Genomic DNA, 26,791 nt, shown 5'->3' with positions numbered 1-26,791 from the left:
TATGTAACATTGACTCACCTGTCGTTTCATCTCTTTTAGTTCCAACTATCTATCTTCAAATTTTAATTTTTAAAAACACTTAATTTATGTTCCTCTGTTCTTTTAGTATAAGGGACCACGTTTCATATTCATACGAAACTAGAGGCATATTTACTGTTTTGTATATTTTAACTTTTAAATTTCTTAATATTTTACACGAGAGGATAAAAGTTTATGAATAGAAAATTAAATTGCATGGCCTGAATTAATTAAAATTTTCTCTTCAACATGAACGTTCGCAAGATTTTTTTTCAGGAAAAGGGAAAAACAAGGTATTGCTTCTGGGAGGGGGCAAACTATGCATATTCGCCCCGTAATTGTGTTGGCCCTTCAATAACACTCCTTCAGTTTGAAGTTATGTTCCTGCAACGCCCTTATAATAATGAACATATATTACTGTGACTAAAATGAAATTATATGTGTGACATTCATTGTCACATTGCCTCCCTTCCAGACGTTCATGCTCCTTAATATAATTTTAATTTGTTAACATTACACCTAATTATTTTAATTTAAAACTGATTCAAATAGGCTATTATTATTTGTATTTACCATCATGGAACAGTTTTTATGTAGTTATGTATAATATTTATGACTATTCAGAAGAAGGGATTATAGTGATTTGTCCACACACACACACACACACACCACCCCTAATTTTCATCAACGCCCTCTAAAATTTATCAAAAAGGTCCAATTTATGGCTCTACATTTACCCATACACCCTCCTAAATAAGAAATTACTTCCCCCCCATGAAAAATTCTGGATAAACTCCTGAGGGGGTAGAAAGCATTTCATTAGACCATCATCTTTATTGATTGACGATTAGGTAATAAGGTTGCAAGTGGTATTTGTTTACAACAAACTAGATGTAATGTCAACGGTATTCATTTTTCCGACAGCAACATCCTTCTAATTTGATGCTTTCGAAGTGTTAAGTAGAATTGTAAACACAGCCGTGAATTTTTGTGTCTGCAGAAAATGAGCACAGATGGCTCTATACTGGAAGACAGACATTATGTAATATGTACATAGTAGAATGAACATACAGGAACAGATGCATCAACAAACCACTTGCTGTGAGTCATACCTTAGTTACGAGGCACCTATTCATGCCTATTTGCTTTCTTTAGCATCAAGGTTACTTGAAAATGGCTGATATCTTGCAGCAGTTAGTGCAGTTCTATTCTATATTAATATTCAACGTTTTAGAGAGCGACAAAGCGATCTAACTTTCGTATTCAAACATTGTTGGCTCTTCAGCCATCTGGACGTAGGCTTGTCATTGCAAATTGAGGAGTGAAACTATGGTTTAGAATTTTGCATGTAGAGTCTGTGTGTAAGTGTGTGTGTTTGCATTTCGGGGCACCCAAAATGATATTTGGGGTTCAAGATTTCACGCTCGAGCCCATAAAGTGTCAGGAAAATTCTTACTTCGATGTATTTCTTTCCCCGGAGAACTTCGTGCATAAGACCCAATTGTTATTCATCACTAGCACAAATAAATAATGCATATTGAAATGATACTACTTACCAAATCCTGCCAGAAATTCTTCCAAAGTCAGGAGACCGTTTCCATTTGCGTCCAGTGTGTCGAAGACGGTGTCCAGCTGTTCTTGCGTCAAAGGTAATTCGGATCGCATGAGCTGAAATACAAAGGGCATACAGTAAGTACAGATATTTCAAACAGGACTCGTAAAATAACCATGCACCTTTATCAAGAAGTGTCAAGGAAGGCAAATGGCGTACCGGAGAAAAGTCTAATGGGGTTGTATGAATCAAATATGTATAATTGAGAAAAAGTTAAGAAGCATTGGCGCCTGCCTGGAGGGGTGGGGTCGAACTGATACGTCAAGCCCCTCCCCCTGGAAATTTTCTTAATTTCAAATTAGAAGGAAAAAACAAGAAAAAGGAGCTTATTATTGTCATAGTCCATAACCGAAGTTGAGTAAATTAGTAATTACAGCAGAATAATGAGAAAAAATAACGTTAAAGGGAAAAATTGATTTGAAAAATGCATGAACCAGACCAGATATACATGTTTTCATATTCTACCACTTAATCCAAGTACTAAATGGTTATGGATCCATGAGTTTTTACAATTCCAAAAATAATATATTGATATGAAAGGTTACAAAAATGTACTTTCAAAGATTTTTCTTCAACGGAATATGTGAAAATTTTAAAAAATAATAAGAACTATGGGTTTTAGAATATTATATGAAGGGGTCGGGTGTAAAACATGGTAAGTGACATTTTGTTGATTTCTGAGTTCATTAAGAAAAAGGTTATTAGAAACTATACTGTAGATAAATTGTTGTCGTGTTGTGTTTACCGATTTCAGAAGGCTTCACCGAGTCCAATGCAAATTGTATGATATGGCAATTTCACTCGAAAATTGTAGGATGGCACATTTTACTTTGTAACTCAAAAATAACCAAAATGTCACCATGTTTTACACCCAAGCTCTTCAAATGTAAAAAAAATATTAAGAAATAAAGAAAGCCAGTTGTGTCGTGCAGTGGCTCGAGAAGAAGTCTCTCTGAAGGTTATAATACTAGTAATAATAATAAAATGGCAACATAACAATGGTTTATAATAAGTTCTAATAATTAGTAGTAGTAGTAGTATTGTACTACTACTACTACATTAAAAGAGAAACATAAATTAATAGTATTTGAAAATAAAATCTTAGAAAATTATTTGGATCTACAAAGGATGAGTACACAGGTAATTGGAGAAGGTAATATAATTTAGAACTTCATAATTTGTGGGTATAAATAAACATCCGCTTGCAGATATTATTAGAATAAATAAATCAAGACGACAGGTGGGCACACCATGTGGTAGGAATGGAAGACGAAAGAAGGGTTTACAGGATTCTTGTTGGGAAACCTGATCGCGGAAGAGACCTGTGGGAAGGCCAAGACGAAGATGGAAGGATAACGTTGGGATGGACCTAAAGGAAATCTGTCAAGATGGAAAAGCTTGGATTGATCTTGCACAAGAGAGGGACAGATGGAAGGCTTGTGTTGCTGCAGGCATTAACCTTCGGGTTCTAGAAGGCTAGAGAGTGAGTGAGTTAGTAGTATTGTACTATTTAATATTATTTCGCCATCTAACCAACCGAACAACATTTTCTTGTGACCCCTACGAGAGGAAGATAAGTAACTTGTAGGAGTATGAGTATCTTGGAAAGTATGAAAAAATAAATATTTTTACTGTGGAAGCGGCCCCGGCGGTACCTGGGTACCTGGGGGAAACCCTGGGGGGTAAAGGCGGTCAGGGGCGTGATGTTGATCACATCACCCCCACTCACGACCGGATCAAGAAAGTGTGGGGCGTTACCCCCACACCCCCTATACGCCTTCATGGCGTGGTGCTATGCACAGGGGAACACTTTACCTTTTTTTACTTATTATTCTACACATATCACTACACCTGATTTGTACATGAACATATTGCTGAAACATGAATATATTTCGTCGCAAAGGATAGGTTACAAAACAAGTGGAATCAAAATAATTTAGGTGTTTAGTTAGGTATTCTTATCAAATTTTTCTACTAAATTAGAATGTAGATGCAGCTTAGAATAATCTCTCTCGCAAACATTCTGTAAAAAAAATAATAAAAAAATCGCTTGACATCAAAGGACAAGAACATCCATAAACAGTCGGTCGATCATATGGCATACATTAATAGCTATTACAGGGCATATCCAATTAGGGTAAACAAGAGCCAGCGCCACTCTGCGGAGAGTGAATTAATTAAAGCAGCTGAATGAGAGACAGGAGAACAACCGCTTGATTCTGTTGTTGCCCATAGTCCCTCATTATCGTCGATAGTTCTCCGAACTGTCTGTCAATGGTATTAGTGTCACGAACGCCATGGATTCTATTAGTTGAACAGTTGTGGCTATAAATAAACATTCGCTTGCATACGCATATGAGCCTTTATGCAATGGTTCTGGGATGGAACGGATCTTAAATTAAATATTTCCAAGTTACAAAGGACAATACGATGTGGAAAGAACGCAAATTGAGAGATATTTGCCGTTACCTTGTGATACAGCAAGGGAATTATATTTTTGAACAATGGCATGAGGGAATTGATGGAATTCACTATACCGCTCCAGTGGCGGCGATTGGGTTCCAAAACCGGGGAGGCAAGGTGTCAAAACTGGGGGGGGGGTGCAAAGACAGTATATTTCCCATTGTAGATAAAGTTTAGCATAGTGCGGGGGGAAAAGGGGCGAAAAGTGGGGGGCAACTGCCCCCTCGTCCCGCTAATCGCCGCTACTGCCACTGTCAGGAAATGGGATCCGATTTTGATTTTTTAAAATTTGATTTGCTTTATTTTACTTCGCTTTTTGTGCCACTTTTGACTAATTTGCGAAGATGGGGATGAGTGATTATGAAAAAATTGATGAATGGACACTCACAAACATCCATGCCCTGGCCAGGATTCGAACCCGGGACCGCGTCGTAGCGCGATGTGCTAACCACTCCGCCACGGGGCTGGCAAAATGGGACCCGAAATTTGATTGTTGAGATAACGTGAGTACACGTTACACATTATGTGCGCACACTGCAAAATATATTGAAAACAAATGAAGGGGTGGAAGTAGGTCATTTGTGGAAGTGTTGCGATCAGCACCACGCTCCGGCAGCCTTTACATCCCACATTGACCTCAGGCGCCCATTTATTATACCCTGTCCCAGCTAACTGTAGAGCAGGGCCGAGCATATCGGCAGAGGAGGAGGAGAAAAATCGAGTGGTGAAAGCGCAGAGTTGCCAACCGTACGGTCCTGACCGTACATGTACGGTCCAGACCTTAGTCCGTACGCTAAATGCAAGTCTTGTCAAAATTGCAGTTTTATCCCTAATATTTCCCTAAGAAATTTATAAACCAATCGTACGGACGTGGAGACAGAAATACGGTCCGTTTGCCTTGTGCGTTTGGTACTATCCTTTTCAAAAGTTTGCAACGCTGCATAGCGAAGGAGGAAATAGGGAAAACTCCCGTCGCCCATTACGCAATCCCGTTTCTCTCTCTGTTCATTGGTGGAGCCGTCTCGCGTCACTACTTGCGCAGAGACTTGTTCTCGTTCGCCTGGTCTACAGTTAGCTGGTATGGATAATAGAGACTGGCTAACTCCCAGGGCCTCTTCATGCAGGAAGGACATTGCTTCCAGTGGTTCCCAAAGTGTGCGCCGCGGCGTCCTGGGGAGCCGTGGCTGGCTTACAGGGGCGGAGCGAAATTTACTTTTTAGTCTACCCATGTTTTTAAAAATCGCACCATCACATCAATCTAAATTTATTCTTATTTAAGACATTTTACACACAAAATGATTCTGAATTTGAAATTTGTGTTTATTTTTTAACTTAAGGCAAGAAACCTAACCACACTAACTGAGTGTTGCAAGTGTTAGATAGGCTTACATTCTGACTTGGGCGCCGCGGAAAAATCTTGAAACACTAACAGTGCCATTAAACGAAAAAGTTAGGGAACCTCTGGCTTAGACGCCCATCCGGCATTCGAACCCGGGTCTTGTGTGTGGCAGTCAGGCGCCCTACCGACTGGAATACGCCGTGTGTGTGTGAGAGAGAGGGGGTAGATAAGATACATAAAAGAGGTTTCTCTTTTCTTCAATAACTCCAGGAGAAAAAAAAATCTTTATCGAACACATTGCATTGATTAGGTACCGGTACTTCTCTCAATGCGGAATCGTTGAGAGAGAAATGTCATCTGCAAAATGTGAGTGGCGAGAAATGTTATCCCCTCCTCCCGCCCAGTATCCTATCAATAATTCCTAATTTTCGCAACACCCTTGAATATTTTAACAAAGTACTATTAATATTATGATAAAGTCAGCACTCAAAGAGGAAATTTGTAGCTGAGGGGATGCTTGTTTGGTTTAACATGGGGACAATGCAGCAGGTGGGGGATGCTTTATGAAAAAAAAAAATCTTAACTGGGTAATAGCATCCCCTTCGTCTTCCCTTACTTCGAGCACAGGCTAAATTTACCCACTAACATGACCTCAACCCCACATGAAATATTCTGTGTGAACTCCTATACCCTGTCCCATCTATTTCTGGAGCAGGTAAACGAAAACAAGTAGTGACGCGAGACCGCTCCACCAATGGACATGTGCGAGGGAACTCTGGTTGCCTGGAGGGGAGGAAAGCGACTGAAGTTACCAGCCTTCACAGTAGCGTGTACTGCTTCGCTGTGCCCACTCGATTTCCTCCCCTTCTCTGCCGCTATGCGCGGCCCTGCTCCAGAGGTACTGGGACAGGGTATAGACTAGAAGGGGGAGGGAGTTTATCATAGTCCCAAACCAAATTAATATTATGTGATGAAAGCTAATATAATTAGCAGTTTTCCCATCAGTTGGGTTGAGGCTCTTCAATGAGGTGCATCGCCTCATCAAGTTCTCCCTGCTACATCCATCCCGTAATTAATCCTGTCACCGTTTCGACTAAACATGCTTTTGCAGGGATACACATTGCAACCACCACCCCTAGAGGTTGACCGGAATTCCTGAAATTACTACGCTACGAAGGTTCCTTGTTTCACAGTGTCCGTTCATTTTCTGCTCTCCGCCAGATGAACACAACAATGCACGCTAATTGGACGACACATATAACCAATACCTCTCTGGTTTCCGGCTTTGTTGTAACAGGAAAGCCAGACGGAGGCACAACAAAAGCCGTGTCGTCAGCGACGCGATCGGCGGATTGATCCATTCACTTTTTGCAGCGGTGGACGCTGTGCATCAAATGGCGTTATTGAGAAACAAGAGGATGCCCACACATGGACATTTACAGCAGCTAGTCTCTGCCTTCCTGCAATTTAGCCACTGGTAGAGTTTATTTAATAAACGATGCGGTTCATTGTTAATGGGATGTTATTGTATTCACGATATATATTCGTTGATTGATTCAAGTCGAGATTCCGGCGTTGTCAGCATTTGGGCTGTCATGGATGTTAATTTTTTTCTCTTTTTAATCGGAATATTTTCAAATTACAGACTTTTGGAAAACTAATTACTGAGATTAAAATCCTAACACATTATCTTGTAATAACTATGTATATTAATTATTAAGTAAACTTGTAATAGCTAAGAAACTGTGTATTTCGCAGAAATTTCAGCGAAGAATAGTCTTGACCAGGATTCGAGCCCAACTTTCCGTACGGTACATTTCTCTACAAAGGAAGAAAGGCAAAAAGATCTACGTAGTACATCTTCTGTATGCAAAATTAAAAAAAAACAGTGCAATGTTTGTTACGGTTATTGTTTCCAATGTAAATATTTCTTTCTTGTAATTGAAGATGAATTGCACGTTTTAAAGTAAATTATAAAAGCTACCGACTCTATTTCAAATTGAAAGAATCAATCCCAAAGATAACTTTCTTAGAGTAGTCGGTTGTGTAAGATTTGGCGCCCTCTACCGGAGACATAATATACCAAAAAAAATAGCGCATAGCACTCGTTATCCTGCAATATCGAATTCTTGCTAACGAATCTTCAACTTCGTACACATTTGAGATTACATCCTTGAAGGATAACGAACCTTGCCGCATGTATCTACGCCAGAATTTCCCTGTGTGATATCTTTCTGTACACTAAATGATCTTTAGCCTCAGATATTATAGGATATCCTGCATTGCACTGTGCTATGAAGATAAGGGGGGGGGGGGGTTGCGGAGTCAGGACCCTACATATTCTCGATCTCAACCAAAGTGCTGGTCCACCCCGTGCTTAGAGGCTGGGTGAGCCCAAGAGCCACTTTATTCACGGATATTGTCGGGAAAATTCCCATCTGAGAACTCCCACCCTGGATATCGTACCAGAGTTCCTTGAGAGGCAGTCAGATGCTCTGCCGAGTGATAATTTATAATAAACATTAAAATAAACATGAAAAGAAGAACGATACTTGTGGCAGTCCCATTATTACGTATCCTTGCATGTTATGTCCTGTGAGAAATTCTCATGTTTCGGGTTGCCTAGCTCTTCAGGATACAGCGGCTGATTCAAAATTTGTTTCACTTCCGAACTCTAAACGAATTTCGCTCGTGACAATAGCTATAGTGTTGGCATCGCGATTACACCTGGTGTCGAAAGCGAAGCTCCAACTTGTTTGTTGCTGAGGACATGGTAATATCAAGTTAATGCAATTAAGGTGTCCCGCTTTAATTACACATGCGAACAAGGATCGATCGATGGCCTAATGGAACGAGATAAACAACAAAGTGAGTTATTAGTCTTGTGACAAACAGACGCACACCGCCACACTCAGACGCAAGGAAGCAGAGGCTAGTCCTTGACTTGAAAACCCAGGTACAGGGTAAAGCTACCCAACAACTTACCGTGAAGGCACATGGGGGATGTGGAAGTAAATCGCACCACAGTCACGATCTAGGACATTTGTGTAGATGTGATCAGCACCACGCTCCTGTCACCTATATTGTTGGAACAATTCCCACCTGAAATCGATCGTGGGTCTGCCGCGTTCAGTCAGACACCCTATCGACTCAACCATCCTGGTTCTCTCAAAAACCCAGTTTTATTACTAACTGGTTCAGTTAAAACAACGTCAGGGGTTTCGGGTTCGAATCCCGGTCTGGGCATGGGTGTTTTTTTTTGCGTGTCCCTTCATGAGTTTCATCATATCATCACTCATCCTCATCTTCTAGATTAGACAATAGTGGCAGAAAAGCGAAATAAAATAAACGAAATCAATCAATCAGTTAAAACAAACCTCAAAGATATATACCGTCAATTGAACTGGTTTTATTCTAGCCCATATGGTCCTGTATTTCAGACAACGTATCGATCTTAAAATCAGTAAGAATCTAGTCCTGGTTCGATTCCAGGAGTACACAGCTCAGATGTAATTTCAAGCGGTAAGAAGACCCGATTACTTTACGTTAAGTTGATAGCAGTAACTTAGGAAGAGTTTGATATACCCTTCCCACTCTTTTTAGAAAACTCTCAGACTATACGATACGAAAGACGTCCCGACGTTTATGAAGCTCTTAGTCACACTAGTACTTATTAAAATTACAGAAATATTATCCGTTGGCAATTTCACCGTCGACTCGACTTCCCGTCCTCATGATGACCCGATAATCCCCTGATGGTAAAGCGACAAAAAATGCAATGAGTTCACTGGAGCTCACATCGATAAAATGCTTACAAGACTACATGTATATGCTAAGTGTGACTTTGGAATTTTACTATATTACACCTATTTTTATCCCCGCATGGGCACCACTCACGTGCATGTCCTTTCTGGTGATATATCCCTTTCCATCAGGGTCGCTCAAGATGAACAAGTGCTTCGCCCTGGCGGCAACCATAGACTCATCATCGCAACCTAGGGACTCCATAGCCAAATTTCAGAATTCCCTGGAACTGAAGAAAACAAACAATGGGAATTTGGACAAGCTTTTAGATCTTATAAATATAAACAAAGTATTGAAATACAAATTATTAAATATGGTGTGAATAAAACCTATGTACCCCCCCCCCCAAAAAAAACCCTCGTCTAACGCGTATGTTCTACACCGGTTAGAGGAGAAGGTCTAAATATGGGCGAAGGTTTAAATATGAGTTTTGGAGTTATCAGCGCTCCTGGGTGTTGCAGCCTGGCAGATGCTATTGGAACTGGTTATCTGACAAGGACAAAGGTTGCGGCGCCAATTAGCAAGAGAAAGTGGTGGTTAGTTTCGGCCTTGGACGCTGTTATAGAATTGGAACCTCCGAAAACTTTTTGCGGGTATGTTTTAACTCAGCGTTTTCTGAATTCTCATCTCCTTTTTATAGGTTATATCATATTAGCGGTACATAAAACAAATGTGGGCTTTTATAATGCCATGATTTTTTTGTGAAATATGTACCAGAGAGCGAAAATAAATTGAAGAAGAAAAATAGCGTGATGGTCTAAATATGGGCTATGACATGAGGTCTAATGTTGAGATCACATTTTCAACAAATATTTGGATGTTTTTCTTAATTTCGATTTTTCCCATTCCGCGTGATTTTCAAAACAACAGATTATTCATAAATATGAATTTTATAATGTTTCAGCGATAAATAATTGTTTTTTAAAATTTTAATTGCTTTTTGTGATATTGCCATTAGTAGCCCATATTTAGACCACAATTTTGAAATACATCATTTTACCATTTTTTTGGAATTTGCTTTTTTTAAAAAAAAAATGGAGACCTTCTATACTCTAGCATGTTATTACATTTAAGTATATATTTCATAGATATGCATTTTAAAGGCAGGTGCTATATATATTAATTTTTTCCCTCCGTAAATGACAACATAAAAAGGGGGGGCCCATATTTAGACCTTTTCCTCTACTCATCACCCACACTTCAATTCAATATTATCTATCGTTCTAAGTAATCGCACAAGTCTGGTAAGTCTCACGTTTCTTGCATGTGTCTCTCTTTACGTCACCTTCTTGCCACTTTAGGCTATCGTGGCGATGGGAATGAATAATTATGTGAAATTTACGAAGGTCCACTCACAGAGGAATACCGTACGTAGTCTGAGACTCCAACTAGAAATCTTCGAAACCGAAGATAACGTTATCTTACATTCATTGTATTGAGTTCGAGCTAAAGGCACTGTCCAACATGTGGATTTCTCATCATCAAAGTTTTCGATTGCTATATTTTTCTTTTCTATATTTTACGATTTCCTAATATTCCTCAAGTGCAATAATAATAGAATAACATATATTTTTTTATATTGCTGAAAGTATAGCTATAAAGATTAAACAGCAGAGAGTACATAAACAATACATTCACACCAAAACCCATATATTAAGTTAGTTCCACCTTATGTTGCGTGTATTTGTAAATAAATGACCAATTACAGTAATTCAATATTTCGAAACCTCCGAGAAACGCCCGAACTAAGAAAAAGCGCTGTGTAATTTGAAATATGGATCAAAACCTTTTCTATAAGATAGTAACATTTCATAAATACAGATAACCATTTAAAACTTTAATGGAACTAAACATTCCAACACAACCTACTAACCATTTACGAGTCGTAACATTCTTCCTTTTTAAAAGCATGGGAAAATGGGAAAACTTGCTGGAATTTCTTCTTTCTTTAAATATTTACCAGTGTTAACGTCTTAAGATTCCATATACTGTTAAGTTGCGGCATCTGTTGAAGTAAATTGTTATCACGATAGTGAAGTTTCACAGTGCTTGATCAAGTATCGTGTTAGTTAAATTATTGAACACATGATGTCGGAGTTGTGAAGGTTATGCTCATTCAGATACAAACACTTGAATGGAATCCAATAGAAGATACATATATAATTCTGAAGCAACAATATTTCTGCAATAATGAGCATAAAATTTATATTTCATGCTCAAGTAAAATCGTAGTAAACAATTGCATTTGCATCAGTATACGTAGATAAAAGTTTCATTTGACATTTAAAAGTGGGGATGAAAAGCTTAAACTTTTAGCTATGGAGCTTGTTCATTTTCTTCTTCCTCTTTATATTGTTATTATTTCGAGTCTCTATACTGTACTTATAGGATAATTGATACAATGAGTAGAATAAATGAAATGAGAATGGAATACACATTAAAGAAGAAACATACATATGTTACCCATGTTTCGAACCTGGCGTTACGCTCATCGCTCGATCAAGGAAGTGATCGTGATAGTTAAAGGCTATGCGTGAGAGAAACTGACTTAGACTTATTTTTCATTCAATTTATTAACCAAAATGCATATATTTGCGGATGATTTTATACTTTAAATGAATTGAATACAATATTAATGAATTCGTTCGTTGATATTTGTATAATTTAATATTGTTCTCGTCGAAAGTCTCGATCGGAGTGAGTTGATGTTTTAAGTCCACTTTATGCACAGTAAGGCTAATTGGGAGTGTAACTACAGATTAAAGTGGAATCCGAACCACTATGCGCCTCCACCGGGTATCGAACCCGGAACCCCTTGATTACAAGGCGACGACGTTGCCACTGCGCCATCGGGGAGGCGTCAAGTCTCGAAATTCAAAGTACGTATAAACATATTATAATATAAAGCGTATCACTGCACAAACGTCCATATTGTAGATATGTCATTAAGACAAACAACTTCCTTCTTAACATTTTTTTTGTCACTAACGCCTCGTTTCGACGCTACGAGCCTTCGAAAAACAGACATCTTATCCTGAATATATATGCAACCAAGCACCACAGGCTCACAACAGCCACTGGAGAATTGACTTTGCAATAACTAAACAATATCAGCTTGGTATGTCTCAAGAAGTCGCTTAGTAAAGTAATTTCTTTAGATCAGTTTTTCAAACATCACACCTCGAAAGTCTCGAACACGATTCGGTATCGTCTCTGCACCCTGCTCAGGTTCCATATTGAAGACCAAACGGAGAGTGAGGACCAGTAATGCGTGCATGACACGTTACCAGGTAATTGGCAAGATTAGTTATGACGTGAAAGACTTCCTGGTTGTCTTTTGTGTGTCAAGGTTGATGCCTATTGTATATCTTATCTGTCTCCCTTTCGTAACGCTGTGCGAGGCTTCAAGTTTGAGGCCAATTCTTTGTCAAACGCACGACTGATTTTTTTAAAGGTAGCCAGTGGAAAACAGTGGAGAGTTTTCTTTTCTTAAAGACAAGGCTGGGAGACAAAGGAACTATGAAACCTTAGCACTAAATTATTGGAAACATTATCACAAATTTCGCATGGTGAAAGCCAAAGACGTTAGAATCTACTTTAAATGCTGAAGTAAGATGAACAAACTTCGAACACTGTACATCCACCCACAGGAAATCGAACTGAGCAGTCGAAGTCGACAGCGATAGCTAGGCACTGCGCACAAATAGGCTAATCGGGACTGGACCCACAGTTAAAAGTGGGATCAGAACTTCTACATGCCTCCAACGAGTATCGAACCCAGGACCTCTTGATTACAAGGCGACGACGTTTCCAAAATGCCATTGGGGAGGCTAAGTCCCAGGTCGATCATCTTACACACTCCTCACAAATACTTTGGAATAATGTTACATTAGACCCTAAGTGATAGGCACGGTGGCATATGTCGGCGAAAAGACAAGGACGTCCTTGTCTTGTTGCATTACATGGCCGTGTCTGTCACCCATTGTCTAATGTAACAATATTCCAAACATTTTTGAGGAGTGTATTGTTATTACCACACAATAATCATAAAGTTACTTTTTATTTGTTAGTTACTTGGTTCAAAAAGTAACCGAGTTACAGTTACTCATTTTAAGAAGTAAAGCAGTTGAAGTTACTTGTACTTGAAAAATAACTAATTTTCTTCGAAACAAATCACACAAAATTAATGATCATTAATTGTAATAAAAAATATATATGAAGACTTACATGTGTTTTGTTTATATGTCTGATAAGTAAGTCTCCGCTTATTATTATTATTATTATTACAACAAAAAATAAGATGGATCTGAATCTTTCAAGTGTAATTAGAAACTACTAATTGCAATAAAGTGTAATTGAACTAAATTAAGCGTGCATCGAAACCTAGCTAATTGTCTTAGGCGATTCCACGAAAATCCTTTCACTTGCCAAATTTAGATCTTCCCTCACACTTTCAAGTTAACAATTTAAGTTTCGTAAAGCAACTGTAAAAGTATCTGTTGGTAACAGTTGATAAATAATACAGAAAAGTAACTGTTATAGTAGTTACGGATGTACTTGAAAATTAGAGAGCATAATTCCTAAGTAAGTGTTACTTCCAAACACTGCTACCAGAGATCACATAATTCTCACCCGTCAAGCAGAGATCCAGATAATTAAAGATTTCAGAGCCGCCTTCTGTAGCTGCGGTAAGGCCTTGATGCTATCCTTAAGAGGAAGAAGGTGGGAGATTGTAACCCACATTGTTCCTACCAGGGCACGCCACTGAGTGGAACAGAAGCCAGTAGCGAATTCTTGAAGTTTCAACGGCAACCGACAGTATGGATTGGAACTAAAAGGGTTGCGAATAGAATAGAAAACTAGACACTACGTGTGGCGACTTCTATACACACTGCACGACATATCGCATGTTCCTGCCGTATGTTTATTTCCGCAAGAAGGTTAACGAGGCGAACACTCTGACGTGAGTGGCCATTACGTGCATGGAAACATATGTTACGTCATAGTTTCCTTAGAACACGTCACTTTTTGCATCTTTCTTGCCTCCTTGTTTTATGACAATTTGTTGGAGCAAGTTCCAATACTTTCTTTGAGAGTATCCGTTCCCCTCGCACCCGTGGGAAAATCCTGCGGACTCCCTTGTCGATAGCCATTAACTGTATACCCAAAGGTCTCCCCATACGGAGACCTGGGTTCGAATCCCGGTCTGGGCATCGGTATTCTTTGTGAGTGTCCCTTCATCAATTTCATCATATCACTCATCCTTATCTTTGCGATTAGCCAAAAGTGGCAGAAAAGCGAAGAAGTAAAAGAAACCAAATCAATCAATAAATCAAGCCAAAGGTCTCCCGCGTGGCGCTATCGCCTTTGGTGCAAGTCGTCAGGGGTTCGATTCCCGGCGGAAGCCACCAAAATGTCTGTGTTGACGCAGAAGTAGCAGGCTCTGGTCTCGAAAGCTAGAAAAAGAGCGGCGATGGGACTCGGATGTGCATACCACGCCTCGTCTAATGAAAAAGCCACCTTTCTCCGAGAGCTATTACGCCGTGGAGTTTGCTCTATTTAAAAAAAGGATAAAAGAGGGGGCGGTATTGTACATCAAGTTATCTCCTTTCCTGGGTTGATCACCACGATAAGGGCTAACGATCCACTGTCTTTCGTGACTTACATAGTAATCGAACCTAGTACCACTTGCTTTGTAGCACCAATGATTAACTACTCGACCACCGAGCCTGGGGAGAGTGAGTGAAGGAGTTACGTGGTACAACCACACCCAAACACCCCTTAAATTTTAGACAACTCCGTGCTCCCTACCATGTGGCAACAGTTCGAAAGTGTTACTTTTCATTTCCAGCATGACAACGCGCCCATTCATAAAGCAAGGGCCATAACCGAGTGGACATACCCCGTACTGATACAATCCTACGGGTGTCTGTTCATTATTGGCAACATAGTGCATATGATATGGTATAGTATATTTTACGTCACTTATCTGCCACTTTTGGCTAATAGCAACGATGGAGATGACTGGTGAAGAGATGCCTAAAGGGCCAAGCACATATCGACTAAGCTAGTCCCGCAGAGAATTGCCATGGTTGGGTCCAAGCAACAAAGGCACTTCAGGGTGTATCTTCAAAGGACCCCGCTTGCACACCAAGTCCTAGGTTCGAGTCCTGGCTTGAGAATGGGTGCTCCTTTGTGAGAATTCCTTCATCAATTTAATCTAATCATCCATCCATCGTTTCGATTTGCTAAAAGTAACAGGAAAAATAACCAAAATTAGACACTACAAAAGACAGTAATGACACACTGTTGACTTCTAAAATTAACACATGCCCAAAGCTCGAACTAATACAACAAGATAGAATCATTATTGTTGTAAGCATCTTGTTTAAAGTTTCAATAGGGTCTTCCCGATGCCAAACACTAACGCTGTCGCCTTACAATCAAGTGATCCCGGGTTCAATCTTGGTGGGGGTACATTGCACAGTGATTCAGACCCCATTTGAGTCCATCTAAGAATAAAGTGAACAACATTTCAACAAATCTCTCTTTACCTCCACCATTAATTCTACATTTAACACCAAAATGGCCTCTTTGTGAAATTTTAGGAACTGTTGCAAAGACGTGGGAGAGAGGATAATTCACGAACACGAATATATAGTACAGTACATACATTCTCACTTACATGATATTCCATCAAAACAAAACGCCATGAAAAGAGGGGGAGGTGCGTTGTAACTCTGCAAATACCTTCATAACACGCACAAACTTGTCGATGTTCAAGTATGATTGAACTGATTCCAAACCGTAATGTAGATGACGCCTTGATATTTAGTAGACATGGATTTCGTTTAAAAACAACTAAGTCAAAATATCAATCTTAATTTCCCGTAAATAAAGCCACGTTTAGTACGCAGCCCCATAATAAATGAATGTTAGCATAATATAAGAATCTCTCTGACTAAGCTCTTTTAATCTCGCCTCTCTCGCAGGTACATTTGCATTCATATTCTTATTATGGAACCAGTTATTAGCGTGTTCAGTTTTTAGGTACGTTCAAACACATAAAACGATCCTCGAGAGTTGTTATGGAAAACATAACATAAAAAATGGAATGAATAACTAATTATACATAATATGGTAAACCTATCTAAAATGTGGGAATCAGATTTTTGAACATGGGTGCAACTCCAATTCTTGTCACATAAGTTATTTTTTGTGCCCGAGGGCGTCTATTCTCAGCCTGGGTATAGATGCTACCTTCATCAATCATTCTCATAGTCGAAATTAACGAAAAGCGCCAAGAAAACGACGTAAAATAAAAAAAATGCATGTATTTTTATTTTTTATTAGGTTATCTTTATTTAGGTTAATCACGAAAATGAGGATGAATGATGAAGTGACTGGACAGATTAACAGAGGAACAAGGACATCGAAATGTCCATTTCAAATATTGAAATCTAGATAGATACTCTTGCTTCGTAGCATGTTACGCTAACCACTTCGCCACGGAGAACAGTTTCAAGCGGATGCATCTAGATGTCATGCCAAGTCAATAAGACAAACTTTCAGGATTTACTTTCTGAGAATGGAATGGGTGATTTCGGAAGGTGTTTAATATTATGGGATAATATAAAGTGAGTTCCAATTTTTCAAAATTTAGAATCTCAGCATGTTCAGGTAAATAGGAGACATGTTCAAAAAATACATTGCGGAGACGGAAATGCGGAGTGCCACATTAATCTCAGAGTCTACTTTGAATCTTACTTGTTACGGAAACGAGGCTTTTGCATATACGAAGGATATTCACAAAATAAGTTCCGTTTGCACATATTGTAGCTGCAGCGCTGCGGTCACGATAAGTGCAGAGTTTGTTGATTCTCTGACAAAGAAAGGACGCTATTTGCAGAAGCTCGAGCATACAATGTACTGGTTACATAGATATTAACCTTTCACTTTACACGGACACCTTTTAAATACCTTTTGTTGTGTACACTCAGGACTCAACTCAATATATGAAGTTCTATAGCGCATCAAATCTTATTCAGGTTTAAACATCAAGGGTCTATTACTATTATTACAAGTGCACTCTACAATTTATTACAATATTCATACTACTTCTTTTATTTTCATAAAAATAACAGCATGAAGTACAGAAAAAGATTATTCAGACAAGTGTGCTGTTACAAAAGGCATCAGTAATCTCAGAGCTCTCTTCGATAGATCTTGAAGTACCCTTATAAGCAAGCCCAGATGGGACTTCCGGAATTATCTTTGTAAGCGAGCCCAGAAGGTACTTCCGGAAGTATCTTTGTATGCGAGGCCAGAAGGGACTTCGGGAAGTATATTTGTATGCGAGCCCAGAAGGGACTTCCGGAAGTATTTTTGTATGCGAGCCCAGAAGGGGCTTCCGGAAGTATCTTTGTATGCGAGCCCAGAAGGGACTTCCGGAAGTATCTTTGTATGCGAGGCCAGAAGGGACTTTCAGAAGTATCCTTGCAAGCAAGCCCAGAATGAACTTCTGGAAGTATATTTGTAAGCGAGCCCAGAAGGGACTTCCGGAAGTATCTTTGTAAGCGAGCCCAGAAGGGACTTCCGAAATATCTTTGTATGCAAGCCAGAAGAGGCTTCCGTAAGTATATTTGTAAGCGAGCTCAGAAGAGACTTTCTGAAATATCTTGGAAGCGAACCCAGAAGAGACTTTTGGAAATATCTTTGTAACGGAGCCCAGAAGGGACTTCCGGAAGTATATTTGTAAGCGAACCCAGAAGTGTCTTCAAGAAATACCTTTGTAATAAGAAGGCCTTTAACTGCAGTCCCAGAGTACTAACGACTATACGTGGCATATTGACAAACTGGAGATTTGGATTTCATATTATGAAGTTTTCAATTCTAAACAATCTCTAACATTAATAAAACGAGCTAGTTATGATTACAATTGAATTTTTATATCGGTTTATTTAAAATTTTTGATAGTGTATTTCTCTCGAGTCTTCACGTCATGTATAAAAGTTTCTAACATTTCTTCAAGTCTTCTCTGACCTCTTGTGAGGGCATTGCGGACTACAGTTTAAGAAACATTAACGTAGATCATCTCAAAGTATTGTCTGCATTTTAAGATTTTTTATTGGTAAAAAAGTTGGGTTTGATACTCGACAAACATATAACAATCACTTGATTAATGAATGATATTTTCGATTACTATGTCAATGATGTTTCATATCAAATGTCATAGAGGGAACTGTGTATGCTCAATATGAATGTGTCGCTTCTCATGAAAATGTTTGGAACACTTTTCAACTGTATCATTTAAACTTTCTTAACTCTTAAATGTTACACGCTTTGGACAGATGTTCTGTATTTCAGGGAACTGTCACTTCCCGGGATCCTTATAATTTCCAATGAGCGTGAGTGAGATTGGGTGGTTGGGGTTTTTGTTTTAGTTTTCTTGAGAGTTCTAAGTCCACTTAATGCACAGAAAGGCTAATTGTGAACTGGTCCTACAATTTAAAGTGGGATCCGAACCACTGTGCGCATCCACCGAGTAACGAACCCGGAATCGCTTGATTACAATGGGGTTTGATTTATGATTGATCACAATACTTGTCTCGAGTGAACAAACAAGTGTCAACTAGATAACCTAAAAATTGCTTTGTGCTATCAAAACAGAAATCTGCCCTTCTTCTGTACAGTTCCTAGAAGTCGCTATACGGGACAAGAGAAACCATATAACTTTTATCAACAGCCCAAGCTGCAATGTTAATTGCTTTTTTACACTACACTGGCAGTATCAGGAAACAATAGCCAATAAACTGATGCCTGTATCTCACAAACGTTTGAATGCCAGAAAGTAATAGCCTTGCGTAACTGAGGCACAATGCACGCACATATCTCACGCGCAGTTGATCCCTACCAGAACGTGTCGTCTGAATCATACCTAGACGTAACCACAAAGATTTGTAGAACTTGACTATTTGTTCACTGATTATACAATGTTTCTACAGTGCACTATATAGAATTCTACAATTGCTAATTTTAAAAATACTTGCGAAACGAAGAAAATTGGGTTTTATCTTGCACACACCACACTAATATTATATATATATATATATATATATATATATATATATATATATATATATATATATATATATATATATAGTTCACCTTTTTAATTCGAACTCCAAGGGAACACGAAAAAGGTTCGAATTATCCAAAATTCGAATTAAAAAGACTCCACTGTATATAAAATGAAAGAGGGAGAGAGACGCGGTGGCATAGTCAGTAGGGCGTTTGACTGCCACGTGGGAGGCACGAGTTCGATTCCCTGGATGAGTGATTTCAGCCGAGTTCAAACAGCCTCTAATAAATGGGAACATAGGGGAAGAGGAGGTAAACAACCAATGCCCTACATTGTGAACGTGTGGGACTTTACCTCCCCCATATGCTTTCACGACATGCTGCATAGTGCATGGGTAGGTGTGTGTGTGTGTAAAACACACCTTTTGGTCAGTGTAAGTCATTGAAATATTAATAACGTATCTTAGGGGTTGAGTCATAAGGTTTTTTAAAGTTGCAATCCATTCCACGGTGGCAAATTAAAGTCCTTCGTTATTGCTAAAAGCTAAAAATTAACAAGAGAGTAATTGTGCATTGCCGTGTCTAAAGTCTCAACTCTAAAACTAAGTGATCACTCTTTCCCGAGACGCCAAAAACTAACAACAGATACCCAGTTAACATAGGAATAAATGACAATCGTTCCTTTCATCGTCTGAGAATATGAGAGCCTCCTCTTTAAGACTAAATTTCCTAAGAGTAACAATACACCTTCAGTTAACCCTGAATCACTCCCTCACTTCATGTGCATCGAGGAGCTTACTCAACTGAAAAGTTGTTAACTTTTAATTAAATAAACCATACAATATAATATTGATGGTTCCTCATATTTTGAATTAAATATGTTTCTTACTTTCTAGAATACATTTTTTTGCGATCAAATAAATAAACCTCAAAAAAATATTTATCTATACCTATTGTTCCTCTATTCCTATCAACCACCATTGCCTCAATTTGGAGCTACAAGAATTTGATCCAGTGTTATGAAAGGTTTACAAAATGCGAATTAAGTTACTGCAAGATAACTTCAATTGATCACATCCGTCTGTGCGTAAGCCAGTACCGGGTCATATTCATTTTCATTATTGTAACTAACCTACATAGGCGCCGACTCCATGGGGCTTGGGGGCCTCGAGCCCCCCCCCCCCAATGTTAACGATGTGGGGGCAGTAAAACTTTGGTAACTGGAAGGCCACCTATTAGTCTCAACTAGCTAGTTCGCGAAATCAGCAAGCTATTGTATGTGTCAGTGTTCACCAGGGGCGTATATTATAGGCTAGCAAGGCTATCTGCGAAGCCTGAAGCGTAGAGAATAAAATACAGGAGAAAAATCGATCAGAAATTGTAAATAAAATTATTCGTATCAGTGAGATGATGATAATTCTGGAGTTGGTAACCTGATTTCCTATGAGTTGGCAACCTGATTTCCTATGAGTTGGCAACCTGATTTCCTATGAGTTGGCAACCATGTGACATGGTGAGATAGTCCAGATCTTGGACTCAGCATACGCCACTGGAGTTCACAAATAAAGTATATTATTGCAAGTTCCCATTGAACACACAGTGCTTACGTACCGAAAACTTTGCCTCGTATTTGATTGGTTTATTTTACTTCGCTTTTCTGCCATTTTTAGCTAATCACTAGCCTCATATTTGACTTTAAAAGCAAAATAGGAAAGTTTTATTGTGACCCAACTGGTTTTCGTGTAGATTAAATTAGGTTAGGAGTATAGTCCCTGTCATTGCACAACTTGTAAAGGTATTATAGAGAAATTAAACTTGGAAGATGAAAATGAGATTAAACTTATTCGGGTTTTTAGTGATCTTAATAACTTTAGAAATAACACCACTGTCAGCAGTATACATACTTGGTACAAATTCAATAGATGTCCCTGTATGCTCTATACTAACATACTCGGATATCAGACATGGAGAAACAGAAAAAGAATCTAGATATGCAACTGTTAGCTATACAATTTTACATCACACTTCAAAAAATATTGATAAATTGTGGAAATTATCTTAGTCTTCTTTTCATCAAACACAAAGTACGAAGTATGTACATTTTGATTTTTGATCAAATTATGAATGTCAGGGGAATTCGAAATTTATGGTTCAGAATTTTCGTTTGGAGTTTGAGAAATATTAGTAGTATCCTCAGCATTCTAAAATAGGAATTGACAATTTCCTTTGTATTATTTAGGCAACTTACTGTACAAGTCCTCAAACACTTACTTGGTGGCTGGAGAGAAATTATAATGATTAAAAGAAATAAGAAAACTGAATGAAGCACATTTTGAAAACATAACGTCTGCTGAAGAATAAAAATGCAACATGTTAGGTAGATAATTTTTGGCGGGCCAGTTTTTACAGTTTACTTTTTCCTTTAAAAAAATAACACTAAATTTCACATCTTCCACGGTTCCAGTGGCGCAACCACAGGGGGGCGGGGCAGGACGGTCATTGCCTCCCCCCAATCTTGGTCGGAAATGAGTTCTGGGGGGGGGGGAACATTGACGGCCAAGTACCTGCAGGGGGCAATCACCGCCCACAACTTCAAATTTTATGCAAATAAAAACACTTTTCGTAAAATTGTCTTGCTCGCTTCGCTCGCAATATCTACTTTTCATCGTCTTATCAAGTTCAGACCGGTTCCTGGGTGCCGAACGATCCAAATGAAAATAAGCTGTAAAATTGTTTGATTGATTTGTGGTTTTCAGTCCACTTTACGCACAGAAAGAATAATCGGGACTGGACCTACAGTTTAAAGTGGGATCCGAACCACTGTGCCATGTGCCTCCACCGGATATCGAACCCAGTATCCCTTGATCACAAGGCGACGATGTCACCACTACACCATCGGGGAGGCAAAAAAGTTGTAAAACAGAGAATGCATTGGCGTCCCGTAAAATTATTTGCGCCCTATTAAATCAATATTGATTTCAGCCTGCAAAAAAAAATGGGATACAAAAATGTTCTTGCTCGCTTCGCTCGCAATGTAGCTATCATTGTTCTTTGTAATGCATTTTAAATTACCAGACAGAGAAATTAGACTTGTCTTAATTGATCAGGTTTTAAATACATGAACAATTGCTTTGAGGAAAGGGAGCGTGCACATTTGAGAGACAGTTTATGTAATTTTTGCTTTAGGTTTATTGTGAGATATATGAATTGATTGTGTAATGTATTTAAATAATATCTGTTATCTCGTATCAATGAAACGTTGAATATGTACACAATTTAGTGTCCACATCGCTCCATGTTGCATATATGTGAAGCATATATCGTGCATGAAAGTTATACCGTGCGTCCATTTCGATCTGCAGCCGAGAGATCGGGAGAAGCGTGGCGGGCGGCACTGAGGGAGATGCCGACATTTGCGGCCTGAAATGCCCGCTTATTTTTATGGACATATGCAGACATTTATATAAATATTGCAAAACGAGCACTAACCTGTGTTATAAGAGTATGGTTTTAATTTTAGTAGCTTAGTGACTGTATGTGCCGATGATTTTGACACGCCCACCTCTTGTGAAACACGGCGTAGAGGTTTGTTTGGAGAACGTTCTAACGCTGCACCAATATCATCGAGTTTTGCTTCGGTTAGAATCCGTCGTTTTTGCTTAGGTGTTTTAAAATTTAACGATACAGTTTCTCGTAATTTAAGGACAAGATATCTAACCGTATCTTTGTGTTTAGTTGAAACGCATGGGAATTTCTGTACAAATTACCTACACACGTCTCGACACGAGTTTGTTTTCACGTAGGTACGTGTCATACATAAAAAAATCTTTGTTCTAACGTGAATCTTGCGGCTGGCATTCCAATCGTCTCACTGACACGTCACACATACACACTACAATAACACAAACAAGTAACTGCAAGTAACCAAGAATAACACACTTGCGCACAGTACGAAATTAACACGCTCTTGGTTTACATTGCTCGCCACTATACAGGGTGCTCGGAAATTCCCCTTACAAACTTCTAGGGCAAGTAGAGGGGACTGAGTAGACAATATTTGGAATAGGAACCCATGTCCGGAAACGTACAGTTTCCGTTCTACAACCATGACAATGTATCGGATGTGCCTGTGTTGGTATGCAACCGGGTAGGCAGTACATGACGTCAGAAGATCAGTTGATGGCACGTGACGTCTACAAATTGTTGCGTTCCACTGTTGACACAGGTGTTGATCATTGAAAACAGTAGTACGTTTCTTTTTTGTTCCCTTGGCATTGTTACCAAATAAATTTGTTTGTATTATGGACTGAGTCACAAGTCATTCACTTCTGTACCTTACGTAACAACTCATTTGACATGGTTGTAATAAATGATTACACTTTAGGTCATCAGGTGATCTTGTGACGTCATGTACTGCCTACCCGGTTGCATACCAACACAGGCACATCCGACACATTACCATGGTTGTAGCACGGAAACTGTACGTTTCCGGCCATGGGTTCCTATTCCAAATATTGTCTACTCAGTCCCCTCTACTTGCCCTAGAAGTTTGTAAGGGGAATTTCCGAGCACCCTGTATTTACAACTCTGTCTTCATCTAGTCGCGAAGGAACAAAAAACTCGAGCTCGGAGATTTCGGATTGCAAGGAAGCTCACGAACACTATTGACTTTTAACGGTTTCTTCTACAGCGTAATCTTGATACAGTGTTGCACATTCAAAACCTCCAAACGATCCCCATCGGCACAAAACTCTTTCAAGGATATAAACTTAAGCAGGACGTTACTGGTCAAAACTATGATTAAAATGTTTTATTATCTGTGGCTCTTAACATCGTTTCTAAAGCGTATTTATTTGTGCATATAAGAGCAGAACTTGGATGAATTACAGAAGAACTTTTGCGTGTTATAACACAGGTTAGTGATCGTTTTGCAATATTTATATAAATGTCTGCATATGTCTATAAAAATAAGCGGGCATTACAGGCCGCAAATGTCGGCATCTCCGTCAGCGCCGCCCGCCACGCTTCTCCCGATCTCTCGGCTGCAGATCGAAATGAACGCACTTGACATTAATTTTCTTGCTTTTATACAAATTTTGGAGATCTTCAGTACACGCAAGTTAGATAATAAATATATGATATTATATCTTTTTACATATTCATGTAATAATAAAAATGCAATATTATTAAATTTACATATTTAATTAGTATTTAATTTACTTACAACTTAGTTATATTAATTTAAAGATTTACATTATTGGTGCTATTATTATTATTATTGAGACGGTTGGTTCAGATCCCCCTCCGAAAAAAATTCTAGATACATGCCTGAACGTGGACTACCTGTTGAGGCAGCATATACGAATACGAATATGTTTGTCCTCTTCAACGCGTTGCCCTGGGAGGGGGGGGGGTTGGCAGAGGGTACGCCTAATCAGTGGCGAGCGTGTTGTGTGGTAGACTCTCGTCTCTGGGTTCCATTCGATTTTGGTTATTTAGCGTCGCTTTTTGTAACTATTGGCTAATCGCGAAGATGAAGTTACGTGATGATATGATAAAATTGTTGAATGGAGACTGCCAAAGAACACGCCCAGGCTGGGATTTGAACTCTGGTGTCGTAGCGCGCTTTGCTGATCGCTGCGCCACAGAGTACGGCGCGCTAAATTACAAAAAAAAAAATACTAATTATTGGTGTCGTTTTTTACTCGTATTTCTCGCGACGGTGAATAATGAAATATTTTATTTGCTTATTTAGCTCTTGTTTCAGATACACACTTGCTTGTTAAAGTTGTTTTTTGTTACGTCCACTTCATGCACAAAGGCTAACCGTGAATGTGTCTAGAGTTTAAAGTGGGATCAGAACCACTATATGCTTTACAGGGCGACGACGTTGGTTTAACATATACCCACCACAAAAGACAAACCACAGCGAAAACGGCAATTCGTTGATATGCACAAAACAATTATTTATACACTCATACATACCTAAATACGTATATGTAAATACATATGCAATTACCAGGCTCCCGTGGTAGAGTGCTTATCACAGCACACTACGATCCCAGGAGGCCGGCTTCGAATCCCGACCTGAGCGTGGATGTTATTTCTGAGTGTCTGTACATTGAGTTAATCACTCTTCTTCACGATTAGCCAAAAAAGTGGCAGAAAAGCGAAGAGTAAACAACATCAACCATCATATTCACACACAAATTTATACAGGGTGTCCCACGAACGGCGCAACTGGGAATTAAGAGTGGCGTTACTTGTAACCGAAACCTGTACATACATAAGTCATACACCAAATGTTAGCCCTGTCCAAGTAGATATTTTTAAACATAGAAACAACAAACGGGGTGCAGTGTTGTTCATGCAGTGTTGCCAAATGTAAGTGAAAGTGTAAATTTATTTTCCCACAAAGCATGAAAAATTGCATGTCAAACATTCGTACGGAAATTTGGACGTCAATTTCCACCTTGGGTAGGTGGACTATTTCGCATGGTTACCAGGAGTAGGTAAGTAACTATTTTCACCATAATTTTCACTTTCTTTTTTTCCTGTTTCCAGTATTTCCATGTCATAGACCATCACTAAACATACCTTTTGTTGCCTTCAAACATCAACAGTGTTGCCACTGTACCTCATATTTTTTTTAAAACACCCATTTGGACCGGTACGCCTTTACGAGGCATTTCAGGATTGGCTATACGCGAAAACGATCGGTTTTCTTCTCTGAACTATAGATGGCGAAATAGTCCACCTACCCAAGGTGGAAATTGACGTCCAAATTTCCGTACGAATGTTTGACATGCAATTTTCCATGGTTTGTGGAAAAATAAATTTACACTTTCACTTACATTTGGCAACACTGCATGTACAACACTGCACGCCGTTTGTTGTTTCTATGTTTAAAAATATCTACTTGCACAGGGCTAACATTTGTTGTATGACTTATGTATGTACAGGTTTCGGTTACAAGTAACGCCACTTTTAATTCCCAGTTGCGCCGTTCGTGAGACACCCTGTAGTATATATATTTCGAGAACTAGACGAGCATTTACAATCCCTCCACACTCTTTAACTGCGGTGGGGCTACAAAAGTATTTCGCCTCTTCGCTTCCTGTAGCGCTTGTCGTTTCCTCATTCCCTAACGGAGCAGCGAAAGGGTTCAATCAGATCGAGTGAACGGGAGAGCGAGGTTTATACATTCAGGGAAAGCAACACGAGTGAGTTGTAAAAATAAGGGAAGCAAAGTAATAATTACTATCAGAGCAAAAGTTAAAATGGGATTAGCAACAGTACATAAACGATCAAGCGCATTGTTGGCTCTGAATATAAAGGGGAACACGTTGCCCGGTAATTAGACCTGCGAATACAAGTATTTGGACATAGAAGTGCGTTAAACGTTGCGAAGAAAAAAAGGTGCAAAACTTAATAGAGAGCGCTATGGATCTTGTATCGCAGATCTTTGGTGATTT

General features: G+C 39.1%; 1 protein-coding gene across 3 annotated transcripts in view; it reads right to left on the bottom strand.

The window, feature by feature from the left end:
• LOC145994794 (EF-hand calcium-binding domain-containing protein 4B-like) overlaps positions 1–26,791 on the bottom strand; it is a 109,688-nt gene that overhangs the window by 51,779 nt on the left and 31,118 nt on the right. For 2 of the 3 annotated variants that reach the window (XM_083131084.1, XM_083131083.1), the window contains exons 2-3: positions 9,330–9,465; positions 1,575–1,686 (exon numbers count right to left, since the gene is read on the bottom strand). In XM_083131084.1, coding sequence (XP_082987210.1) covers positions 1,575–1,686; positions 9,330–9,440 — 223 coding nt within the window. In that variant the 5' untranslated portion in view covers positions 9,441–9,465. Of the gene's footprint in view, positions 1–1,574; positions 1,687–9,329; positions 9,466–13,868; positions 14,047–26,791 lie in introns of those variants that run through there. The other variant, XM_083131085.1, reaches the window with a different exon arrangement.

Source organism: Lepisma saccharinum, chromosome 11, assembly GCF_977018435.1.
Source record: "Lepisma saccharinum chromosome 11, izLepSacc3.1, whole genome shotgun sequence".
Taxonomy (NCBI): Eukaryota; Metazoa; Arthropoda; class Insecta; order Zygentoma; family Lepismatidae; genus Lepisma; species Lepisma saccharinum.
Note: the sequence above shows the minus strand (reverse complement) of the source record. Positions and strands in the feature narration are given on the sequence as shown.